General features: G+C 43.3%; 1 protein-coding gene across 1 annotated transcript in view; it reads right to left on the bottom strand.

The window, feature by feature from the left end:
• Positions 1-12,737, bottom strand: part of map3k22 (mitogen-activated protein kinase kinase kinase 22) — a gene marked incomplete at its 5' end in the record, with an annotated part of 39,342 nt that overhangs the window by 7,450 nt on the left and 19,155 nt on the right. Inside the window, 8 exon segments of the mRNA XM_032504375.1 lie at positions 555-626; positions 2,230-2,291; positions 3,265-3,338; positions 4,496-4,629; positions 6,375-6,489; positions 7,172-7,288; positions 7,535-7,634; positions 11,421-11,458. Of these exon segments, the coding sequence (XP_032360266.1) occupies positions 555-626; positions 2,230-2,291; positions 3,265-3,338; positions 4,496-4,629; positions 6,375-6,489; positions 7,172-7,288; positions 7,535-7,634; positions 11,421-11,458 (712 nt within the window).

The following is a 12,737-nucleotide window of genomic DNA, read 5'->3' on the forward strand; positions in this document are numbered from 1 at the left end:
CACACACAACTGCAGCTTTTGTTTGCACTGTGAATGATTTCTACACTGTTTTCACATAGTTACTTTACAGGTGTTGTGCATAAAGTGAGCTCTTGGCCAAGACTTAGGGCCAGCCAGAGCAGAGTGCCTCTCGCCACTCTGTCCCACTTCCCCTCAGACAGGAAGCATGGCGCTGTGTTTTTATACAAGTTCGGGTTCACCGCAGGGAAACGTAAATCATTGCTAGCCAAGGTTAGCCTCTGAGTAAGCAATTACTAGCAGCTGCCTGGAACCGCAAGCCAGGACTTCGTGTACCAAATCTACCCAGAGAGCGAAACAAGATTGCAGATATTTGAAAATATTTTATCTGGAAGTGAAAAAGAAGTGATAGAAATGTGAGGAGGAGGCACTGTGAATAATATTATCCATCTCAAGTTAAAAAATCTGACCCGATGAGAGTGCCTTGGAAGTGTTGTGTGAATCTGTCTGTGTTGTCCTGTATCATAGCAGCATATCTGTGTAATCTGTGAAACAATAGTGGTGTTGTTATTGCTCTAGCAAAGCTGGTTTCTTACGGTCTCCATAATCCTTGCTGCGATTGGGTAACTGGAACTGGCGAGGGAAAGTCCCTCCTTTCCCATGGCGACCTGAAGAGAGAGCAATGAGGAAGAGTTGTCAGGTAGTAATTGATGCCTTAACATCAACTGAATTCTCATTTTACATTTACTGTACTCCTCAATTTACATTTTTGTGTGTAATCACGTTTAAGTTCAATCATGTAATTGCTTGGAGCTAATTAGACTCTAACATGTTGATGCCTAATATGTTTAAGGATAATCGAGTTTCACATTTCAGCTGATCACATCTGACAGACACTACATTGCCTTTGCTCATCTCTACATGTCAAATCAAAGCGGAGTTCAAAAGCAGCGGAATGTAAGACAGCTTTTCACACAGCGAACAGAGCTCACTGCAGCCAAGAGAGAAAGTGAAAACAGCTCACGTGTGCTAGCTTAGCCTTAGCTCTGAACCCAGTGGAGCAGTAACTAAAGGCAGGTGGGGAGCACTGCTGACGCAGGCGAGCACTGACACACAAACAGAGAGAGAGAGAGAGAGAGAGAGAGAGAGAGAATGGAGAGCAGCAGAGCCACTTGCAATTGAAAGCAGCTGTTCTGTCAGATGACTGCCTCCCCTCGTGGTGTTTTTGTGGCCGTATCCCATGGAGACGGGAGTTATTTTTTGTGTTTGGCAGCACGAGATGGAGAGGAAAAATCTACTCACAGGGAATGGTAAACAAACACTGTAGCCCTCAGCAGGAAGGGCCACACAGCTTTACATCAGGGAGGGAAGAGTGTGTGTATGTATGTGTGCAGGCACGTGCATGCATGTGTGCCCAAGTGAGTCTTTAAGTGCTGCTGCAGCTACATGAAGCTCCCACACTCCCAGTCTGTGTACACAATGTGCAGCACTCCCTTTTTAATTTACAGCATGGGGTAGTGCAAGAGAGAAAGAAATGACCAGATTGGAGGAGCTGTTGTGGTTCGTCTGTTCATGAGGATTACTGTGGCGTTATCTGTCATCCTGCTCTATTTGATCTGCATTCTGAAGGAAAAGGGACAGACAGGGAGCCAAGGGACAAGGAACAGACGAGGAGGGGGGCATCTAGAGGCGAGGGGACAGAGAAGGGAAGTGATCATGAAAAGACAGGAAAGCAGCAATGTCTGTTTGGAACTGTAGAAAAAAAGATGAAGAGGAGAGATGGGATGAGGGAGACAAATGAGATGGACAAAGGGTACTCAGAGGAGACTGTGCCAAAGAAAAAGTAGGAAGAGTTATGATGCTATCACACTCCCTTCATCACCTCCTGAGACACAATAAATATACCTCAGATATTAAATATCGCCACAATAACCCATTCCCCATTTTAAGTATTTACTCCCTGATAAAACCATCAAATAATATCACCTCCCTCCTCCATTAGTAATCTCAAGAGGGTATTTGCAACAGGAAAACATCATAGATAATCAGAAGCTGCACGAACAGAGCTTTAGTTCTTTTTATGTGAAACTGATTGGGTAGCTACAATTACAGGAGAACTTTAAAAAAACAAAAAAAACAAAAAACAGACAGACAAAACGTTCTAATAATAAACAAGCGTTTTACACCTCTCTTTATCTTTCCGTTGCGTTTGAGTTGACTCAACAGCAGAGAAGCCGTTTTTAGAACTGCTGCAGATTTCTCTTCTCTTACCTTTGTATTCATAGTTGAGGTTCAGGTAATTATTGTCACGGTTGTTCTGCGAGTAAGGAGGACTGAAATGACAAGAGAACGGGGGGAGTTGAAAAAAACATTTTGCTATTTCAGTCAGTAATTTCCCCTTATCTTCAAACAGAGTCTGGCTACAGCTACTGGTCTGAAACTTCAGACTGTAAAGCAGCACAAAATGCCTCCAAATGACTGGGGCGTTTAATCTACTGAGCTTTCAGTCGAACTTGTAAAATAACAATGTCCTGAAATAGAAAAGATAAGCTGAATGTTGAGAATCTCTCTGCATTACCAATAACAAAGGGAAAGTGAAGTTTGTGGCGCTAAATTTCTGAAATGGCAGTGAAACTAACTTTCCGTCATTAAATGTCTCCACTCTCATCGGGTCAATCAAGTAAATGTGTGTTGTCCCCCCCCGACTGACTGTGGCCAGCTCTGCCCCGCCGAGCCAACAGTGAGTGACGTCTCTGTCGACTGCAGGGCGGCGCAGGGCCACGAGACCCTGGATAAGGGGCACGCATGCCCCCTCGCAGGGAAAAGTTCCATGGACTCGTTTCCTGCCATTGTTCTGAAGCCTGGAGCCCAGATAAGCCTCGTGCAGGTAGAGCTGTTTCCGTCCTCCGCTCTCTCAACCTCACATTTCTTTTCCATTTGATTCACATTCAGACTTTTCAACCCCCCCCCCACGTCTCTCTCTTGATAACGGAGGAATCCAGGCGTCCAGATAAGAGCTGTGTCGCCATGGCAACAGCAATGGGACCTGATTCCTCCCAGCACAGACAGGGTCAGGGAGCTCTGCTGGCCTTTGACACAGTTTGCAAACTTCACTGAGAGCCTCTAGGTTGCTTCTGTGTGTGTGTGTTTTGCCACACACAAGATCACACCAGAGTGTGTTAACAAGCACAAAGACTGTGATGCAAACCAAGTCTCATATCTCTGCTCTGCAATATGAATGTGCACATCATTAATCTAAATCCCCACAGACAAGCGGTATAAATCCCACATTGCATGATGACTCACCTGTCCAGTGCTTGATCTATTGATTGACAGCTGCTCGACAGAGAGTTGTCTGCGCTCGCAAATGGATCCAGCATCTGACAGATATAACAACACAGGGGAATCGAGGGTCACAGAGGATGCAATCATGTGGGAGAGAATATAAAGCAGTGCAGATAAAGCAGTGTGTATAACTGCAGCGCAATATCAGAATGTGAAGGGGCATGATACGTCTGTCTCTTTGAAAGCTGCAGGTTATACGCAGAAACATTAAAAACAATTCTCAACGGTATCTTATGCTGCCATGTACAATACTACTGCTACTACTAGAGCTCCAATAAAAATATATAATCAATAATAATATACTGGACTTCATCTCCATGGATACCGAAAGAGTAATCAGAGAGAAAGTGCGACAAATTGAGCCTCCCTTTATTTGAATGCACAACAAGCCGGGAGCTTCCTGTTTCCTAGAAAGTTTATATTGGGCAATGAACAATTTACCTACAATAACCGACAGGAAACAACATTGTGACATGGTCTGGTTCGAAAAACAGTAAACTTGTTCATTAAACTACATAATAGTCAAACGTTTAAAAATGAGCTTTATGCTGTCTATATTTCCTTTGATAAGTGGCCCTGTGAGGCAAAAGCAGAACACAAGACTTCAGCCCGGAAAGCTCAGTTGGTAGAGCGGGCGCGCAAATATAGAGGTTTACTTCTCGACGCAGCAGGCCCGGGTTCGACTCCACTCCAACCTGCGGCCCTTTGCTGCATGCCACCCCTTTTCATGTCTTCTGCTGTCCTATGTCCAAAACTATTTTTGCTTCTTGCCAAGTGGCCATGACAAGTATGCCTCTCTTAAGTCTTGCCCAAATTAAAAAATAATATAGGGGTAATAAGGTAGATGCTAACAAATGAGTCCCACATAGGTGAGGAAGTCAGACCTTTGTTGTGTTAAACCGTTAAACTGAGTGTTTCTGTGTATACTCAGGTTACTAGCCAAATATCTTTAAACAAAAGAGCAAAATTAGAAGGTTATGAAAGCTAGTTATTAAAGTGCATTGACTGGGACTGCTCAAGTTACAACATGTTTTAGCCAGACTAGCAAGCTTCTGTTCAGTGTATAAAGAACATTGATTTAAACCACACCTCCGCCCAATCACAGAGAAGTGTTTATCTAGAACATGGTATTATAATGAGGTCTTTTTAATTGTCCTAATGTACAGTCTCTTTACTCAGGACATGCTCTTACATTCTGGTCTTGGGTCTCAGGGATGAACTCCCCTTCACTGTGGATGCTGGTGTAGGAACCCTGGCGGGCAATCTGCTGCTGCTCCTCGGGGACGCTACCAGGAGGCGGGGACGTCCGACCTGTGTGCAGGGAACCTGGGACAGTTTGAAAGGGTGGATGGAGGTGGAGGGACAGGGAGCAGCGCAGAGGGGAATGGAAGAATTAAGTGCAAATAAGGAGGAGAAAAATCAGAGAACAAAAGGAGAAATTGAGCGTTGAGGGGGAGAAGGGACAGCAGGGAGGGGAAGATGATGAAGAGATAACCGGGGGAGGGAATACAGCATTACTAGGTAATTCATGGGTACAAGTTCAATAGTGCCAAGAATACGAGAAGTGATTTACTAAACCACACCGCCGCGACCTCTAACCTCAATTACTGAGACAAACGCTCCCCCGGCTGAGCTGCAGCGGAGACTCAGTACTCGTCCTTGACTCTTTCGACAGTGTAAGAACACCTACTGAAAGTCTGTCTGTCGCTGGCTGAGCTGGCAGTAGTACCGAAAGAGTGCACAGAAGCCTAAAGGTGCCAAGGTGTACAGGGACGGTTACAAAACAGTCTAGTTTTAGACTGGAAGCTCACAGTTCGGTTTCTTTCTGCATCTCTCTCCTCTCTCCTTGCCTCTCCTCTCCCCCCTGCTGCTACATGTCATTAAGGTACCCGGGCTCACATCACATCTTCACTCAACCATCCACTGTGACGGCTCTGCTGTCACCTCTCATCTGCCACCACTCCCTCTACTTCCATCTCTCAGCCTCTCAGACTTGCGGCTGGCGGGGGGAATTGATAGAGAGCGAGGTAATTCTATACAATTTATATGACTCGGGATGGTGATGCCGCTGATGTTATCGGGGCTACGTGAGAAAGACTGGCGCCGACAGCGATCAACCGATTAGATAAGCCAACCATCTGGTGACGATTATCCCAACAGTGGAAAAAAATATAATGCGTACAATATTTATTGGTTTTTAATACATACAAAAATCTAAGTGAACAAAGTTGGGCTTTGCTGCAACTCCCCAAAGGTTTGGGTCAGTATAAACAAACAAGATATACTTTAGTGTTCATTAGTGAGCTTAGGGGGCTTATATTGTAGGGCTGCACGATTACTTGTTTTCAAATAGAAATCGCAATTTGAAAGAAAGCGACTTGCTAACCGTAAAGACCGCGATTAATCAAATGTGAAATATTACGGTTGGTGTAACATTTGATTTAACATTCTTTATTTCTCTTTCATTATATTTACCGTTTTTCATAAGTTAAATGTTGCAATTATGTTACCCATCATGGGTTGTTAATAGGAAATGTCCTATTTTCAGTGGATGTTTCATTTATGTTTTATTACTTTATTTAACATGATTGTAGAAGGTGCAATATGTAGCAAAAACAACCAAAGATTGCAAATTATTCAGCCCTAATATGTTGTTACCTTTGGGCTGAGCATCTTCAGGACTAACTGATCAAGGTGAGGAAGCAGATGGAGAGCTGCTTGGTATGAGAGCACACTCTTGTCCTTGCTCTGACCTGACAACTCTCTGGCTGTTCAAGTTGTCACTTTCACTACCAATTTACATTCGTCCATTCTGACAAAGCATGTCCCTCATCTTTCCATTAACATTCCAATGACTTTGGCATGACTCTGTTTTGTAAACTGACAAGCCTTCCTTGAGGCCTTTGCAGGTAAACAAGACATCTTGGCATCAGCAGGGATTGGTTGTAACTCTCTGTTTCTTTTTTGACTTTTCTGGGAGACATTACATCTAAACAGCGCCTGATAGAGCTGTAATGGCATCCCGATAGGTCTGATAGCCGTTGACATTTTGCTTCTAGAAGCCGGCTCACCTGTCGAGTGTTTGCGCACCCTCTCCGAGCCCTTGAGCAGGGAGCCCTTCAGATCTCCCAATGACCGCGATGACCTCATCTCGCTCTGTTTGTCCCTGCTGTTCACCTGTAGGTACTACATAGAGAGAGTACATGGGAAATGGAGCAAGCAGAAAAAGAGAAAAGAATCAGGAGAGGAAGTGAGGGCTGTTACATCATAGTATCGGTGGGGGACGGTTGTGTCCTCTAAGTGACTGTGTAGAGCAAACAGTGGCTCTGATGCAGCTGACTTCTTTAAAGGTTGTGTGGTTGTAAAAAGACATGACTTAAGCAACTGAGTTCACAATAAAGGCCAATTTATGCTTCTGTGTTAAATCAACACTTTAGGTACGGAGACACGGAGCCAAATCTGGACCCTGCGCCATAGCCTGACATGCACCTCTCAAAAAACATTGCGGTGACACAGATCGCAAAACACTGTGATTGGTCCGATTGGCCGTGACTTGGTAGGGCTGCATTTCCCCCTTCTCATTTCCTGGTTCTCCTTCTCCATAAACAACATGATATCAAGGAGAGGGTTACCTTTTCCTGCTATAGATTTCCCACCGTGGTCAGAAAGAACAAGGCTATGACTCTAGGCACACACACATGCCGGCCCTGCTATCAACTTAAAGATTATCGACACAGACACCAACGTAGCTGTTACCAACCCAGTGGTTATAGTTACTATTTACACATTGGTGCATCGCTCATTGTCTATTTTATGTCTTATAGTGGATGATCAGTTTCATGTGTTCAATACGTTGCTAGGAACTCACATGGTTGTTCTTCGGTGTCTTTAGCAGTATCCTGAGCAGCCCGTTGGTCCCCGAGCTGCAGCCCAACGTCAGCACCGCCTGATCCAGGTCCTCCTGGGTCTTCAGGGGCAGCAGCAACTGAAAGGACAAGAAAACATGCAGCACATGACCTTTAATTCCCCATTGTTCCAGGATGGTGACATGTAAAAGCATCAGCACATGCATGACGTACTATAGATGTCATCATGTTAAAGCCTTGTAAAGGTTAAGGGATTTTCACAGAGAAAACTCAGAAATCAGGGTTTTTCCTGAGATACTCAAATGCTGCAATGGGACTGCATAGAGTATTTGTTGCTTTCTTGTTTTCGAACGTTGTTCTTGTACCTCTTTTTCCATGAAGAACATGTCCATCTGCTGGCCAAAGGCCTCGGTCACTTTCTGCAGCAGCTCCTTGACTTTCAGCGGCCTCTGGAACGGGATGATTCTGGGAAGCAGAGAACGCCGGCAGGGTCAGAGGTCGGAGAGAGAAGCTAGTGTTGTGTCTAGCTGCAACATTTCATGACATCAGACTCTGAAGCCCAGTCTGAGGTGGGATTTTGGCAAAAGAAAAGAAGAAAAATAGCAGCTGATTGGCAGCTATAGCTGCTCATAGTTCACAGGTTTGTTGCCATTGACACAGAACAGAAAAAGAAGGGATAGAAAAAATAAATGGAGTTACAGTATAGATGTAGTGGATCCAGTTATTTCCTATTATTTACTGGTTTTCGAACTTGTCTTTCTAATCTATTTGTAACAATGTTTCTATGGTGACAAGAAAAAAAGGTCATCTGGGTCAAGGAGAGGAGCTGATGCTAAAGGGGCATTAATCAATGCAATGAAAACAGAAAGTACCAGAGTAAACCCCTCTGATGTATACAAATATCTTATCTACTGTACGCCTACGTGTATGACTGAGTGTGCATACTCTGTCTGTCCGGGGTTATCAGAGAGTGTTTGTAGTGAGTGTATATATGACTGCGTGCATGTTTGTAAAACTCAACATGCATGAGTGTGCTTCCCAATCAGTGTGTGCATCGGCCACTGTTTCAACACCACTGGGCCTCTCCACTAAGCCAGCACAAAGGCAGATGGGAAACTTCCTGAGAGGAAAGGGGAAAAAATCTGGAGCGGCAGCAAAAAGCAGCAGGATGTGTGTCTTTCCCTCCTCTTTTTAAAGACTGACAGATACAGAGACGTGGAGATATTTACAGACTGTGAGAGGGAAAATAAAAGGAGACAGCCTGACAAAATAGGAAAGAAAGAAAAGGAGATTCTCTTTGGCATTTCTTCTCCTCTCTTTTCTATCCATCTCCCCTCACTCTCTGCTTTTGAAGAATCCGCAGCCCTCTATCTCTTTATAGTATCCTGATAAAAGGACTTGGTTTTATCCCATCATTTCCTCATCAGAGGCCAAAGCTCTGGCTATCTTAATGACTGCTCATTGGATCCCTCATTTGAGGAGAGGATTCTGGGAAAAGGGAGGCCTGCAGATCAGAGGCGAGCAGCAGTACAGCTAAACGCTCTCCGTCTCTGTTTATACTCGCCGTTGATGTGTCTGATAAAGAGCTGGAGGGATATGGGGGAGGTGTGGGGGGTTGAGGGGGGGTTGTGAGGATGCTGCTCCAAAAGATATGGCTTTCCTTCCTCTGTGTAAGCATGTGTGGACACACAGATTTGCAGAGTAAAAAGAATGCTTTCACACATCCCAGCACACTCTCCCTTTCTCTTACCCTTTCTCTCATGGACACAATCACACCAGAAAAAAATGGCCTGGCTCTGTTCCTTTACTCTCTGGCAGGAGACCCTGAGACAGAGCCAGGGGGAAGAGAGAGACGCAGCTCCTATTTCCTGCCCCAAACCTTCAGCGCTTGCCAATGAAAAGAGAGACCGTCCAATTAGATTCCATTGCAGCCAGACACTACGGTTATCCTGACTCAGGGACTCCTAATACCTCAAGTGCTGTGCTCAGATGTAACGTGTAATTCACACAGGGAGAAACTTGGATTATGATTGTACAGTTTTTCAAAGAAAAAAAGAATAATATCTAGCCTCTGTGTTCTTAAGAATGAAATGAAGTTTCAATAATAATTAATAATTAAATGTGATCATAATAAACTTAGTGCCTTCATTATCAAGTTGAGGGGTTTGTTGTACAATTTTTGAGGAGGGATCAGGATTGTAGTTTAGTTACTTTTCATTAGGGTTTATATTGGATTTGGTTTATTCTTATTATTTTTATTTTAAAAAAACCCTAACCCCTCTCCAGACAGAAGTTACGAACAAGCTTAGACTATAAATGCTAGGTTATGCAGCCTTGGTCAATGTTATGCATTTTTTCCTAGAAATATAAACATTAAACCTGCATAACACTTTTTTTGGCCACTTGTGGTCAGTGGAAACAATTGGTAAACACAACACGGATATAATATCACATTTTAAGTTGATATGCTGCTAACCTGCTAGCAAAACAGTTGTCTATTTACAGATCCAGCAGTTACAAAGCAATATTAGCATTTATTTGGAGTCACGTTTCTGTCCACCTAATGAATGCAAGTCCAATATTCACTGTCCTTATATCCGGTTGCTTAGCAGCTAAATGCTTCACTACGTCCACGTCTAGTCGCTAACTTTGTTTGTCGGCGGTTTGATTCTGGGCAGGTAGTGTATGTGGGTTTCAGAAAACCAAAACAAGATAAAAGATGCTCTGTAGAACTGCAGATTCTGGTGATAATCCTTGGTAGGTTTATTACTACAAGTTACCCCTTTCATGTATACATAATGATGAGATCCATTGATAATATGGTTAATATAAAAACATTGATTAGAGCAGCATTAAATAAACACATTCCATATGTAATAAATACTAATGCTACAATGTGATATTAGTTTTTTATCCCGTGAGGTAACAAACTCAGCATAACCAACTGATTTCCAAAACAGGCCCGACTGTAAATCAAAGTAAAAGCGGTTGGAGTTTGGACAAGCACACAATGTAGAAAAGCTAACTAACAACATGACAAAAAAGAGATAGTGTGAATTCACAGAGGATGAATAAAAAAGTGCATAAAAATAAGAGATGCTTTTGAATGGAGTCTTCCAGGGTGAGCTGTTGCCTGTCTGTTCCAAGACAGCACTGCGGCGTGAGGGTAGCTCTTGAGAAAGAGAAGAGGACCGTGAGATGGAGAAGCAGAGGGAGGCAGAAACACAGAGAGACAGGGACATGAAAAACTCGTCTCTAACTCAGCAGTAGCCAATTAGGGCTGTGAAAAAGCAGAGAGGCCCAATGTGAAGCTGTATTCTGATGGAGGAGCCGTGCCGTTTCCTTTCTCTTTCTCACTCCTGAGAGCCTGTGGTTTTCTTATCACTGCCTCACTGAAGCAATGCTTGTTCTCCTGGTCTATATTCTGATTATTCAAGGCAATTACTCTTATAGGTCCTGGTCAGTCTCCCTTGGATGTTTTTTTCCACTGTACAGTACACTCTGTGTTTGTCATCCCCCCCCAAGGAGTTGTTTGGAGTTGAGACTCTGTGTGGGTTGTTGAACGAGGGTTTGGTGGGGACAGAAGTCTGTCTGTGAACTTGGACATCTACCAATGCTAAATGCTGAATGGCCAGACAAGGACCTGAGAGTCACACAGCATCCATACATGGAAGCTGCAATTCCAGCGTAGACAAAATGAGGCTCAGCTCCAAATGAAGCCAGTTCTAAAGATCTGGTATTTATACTGGGCGCCTTAGCTTTCAAAGTGCACACATGTGGTAACAAACTGTAAGACACCTTGGTGGGAAAACTGCTTATAAGACGGAGTTAGTGTAACCATGCTTTGCTTCTTAAGTAATTGTGAGGCTGGTGGTGTGGGGGAGGACAGATGGCAGCAGGGTGAAGGATGTTGAAGACAAAGAGAAAGCACAAGAAGACACAGAAGATAAAGTATTAATTTGGGGTGGGCCTGGAAGACTGGACAGTGTCTTTTCAGTCATTCCCTCTCTCAGGCCCTCTCTCTTTTCTTTTCCCCTCCTTAAACGGCCCGTCTGAGCCTGAAAACACAAGGCTGCGGCTAAATGTCAAAGCAGGAATTTTCCCTCTCTTTATGCTACTCTGGCATGTAACTGTGATTTCCACTAAACACCCAAATCCCAGGCATGGCAAAGCATAACAAAAAAGATCTCAACTGAAGAGTTAAGGCTTGGACAGAGGAGTAGAAAAAACAATACGGAGGTTCCAACATACCGTTTTTCTCTCTCATGCTCCAGCTTGACTCTTAAATCCTGTTGAGAGGAAAAATAACAACAGAGCGGAGTTATGCAAGTGGAAAGTTAAAATGTGGGACTTTGGCTGCTGAATAAACAAAAGCAATAAGCTGGACAAGGAATTTAAGGGATAAAAGCATTATTAAATTTTGATACGCGTTTTGAATTGCTGTTGCTGAATTTTGTTCTGACACACAAAGACAACAATATCTTTCACCTAGACTGCAAAGATGGCACGACACAATATAGGTTTTCTTTTTAAGGGAATAGGAATCTGGAGGAGCCTGTAACTCTGCATGAGGTCATGGAGAAAAACTAACACTGACATATCAGTGTGAGAGACCGGTTAGAAAAGTAGGGGTTTACCCCAACTCTAAGCGGAAACTGTCCCTGCTCCTCACTGTTTGTTTATGGCTCATCATAAAAATCTGTGCTTGAAGAGGATTTAGCAATTATCATTCCACAGAGGGAACAAACACACAGGGAAACAACTTCAGAAATTAAATCCTGGAAGGTGGTAGGCCATGAACCATAATTTGTTTTGGTTAAAACCAGTTTTCATTTTGTTACAATAGACCAATTAGGGACCAAATACAGCAAATAAGTGTAAATCAATGCAGTGCGGTGTCACATTAGCATCGGTGTTCATATTTGACTCATAATAAGCTCATTTCAGTCATGTCCTCTCCAAAACTACAGCACAACCTTCACCTGACTTTGCAGCTGTCAGTCGAGCAAAGTGAAAAAAATCCAAACAGGATGTTTTGTGTGATGACAGTAAAGATTAAGGCCACTGCTGTTTGTATAGTTAATAAACTGTAATTGAGCAGAATTTGTGACAGCTTTAATGTGATGCTCAAAAACCTAAACTCACCCCCCGCAGGCTTGAACAACAGATGTAAAACGTTTATAGTTTACATGAAGGGCAGCAGCTGTGCTCAAGATAAAGTCACATCTATTACAATGGGTACTAATGGTAGGGAGGTTTTACAGCAGAAAAAAAAGCTTCATCTCAAACTATTTATGCACTATAATTCTTTTTGTATACTCAGCATGTCCCAATCATTCCTTGTTTTATCAAAATATGGTTCACTGCATGCTGCAAAGACTCCACTGATGATTGCAATTCTGATGGAGCTGTGTATTTACACAAATTCTATCAAAAATATACAGGAAGTCCTTTGAACACACTGAGGAGGTTTGAGAAGTTTCTGTAGAAATCTATGCATCTTCCTTGACAGGCTAAAAACACATCTCTCCGGACTGCACTTGAGCTAAGAAGATGATGGCTACAAAA

Source organism: Etheostoma spectabile, chromosome 22, assembly GCF_008692095.1.
Source record: "Etheostoma spectabile isolate EspeVRDwgs_2016 chromosome 22, UIUC_Espe_1.0, whole genome shotgun sequence".
Taxonomy (NCBI): Eukaryota; Metazoa; Chordata; class Actinopteri; order Perciformes; family Percidae; genus Etheostoma; species Etheostoma spectabile.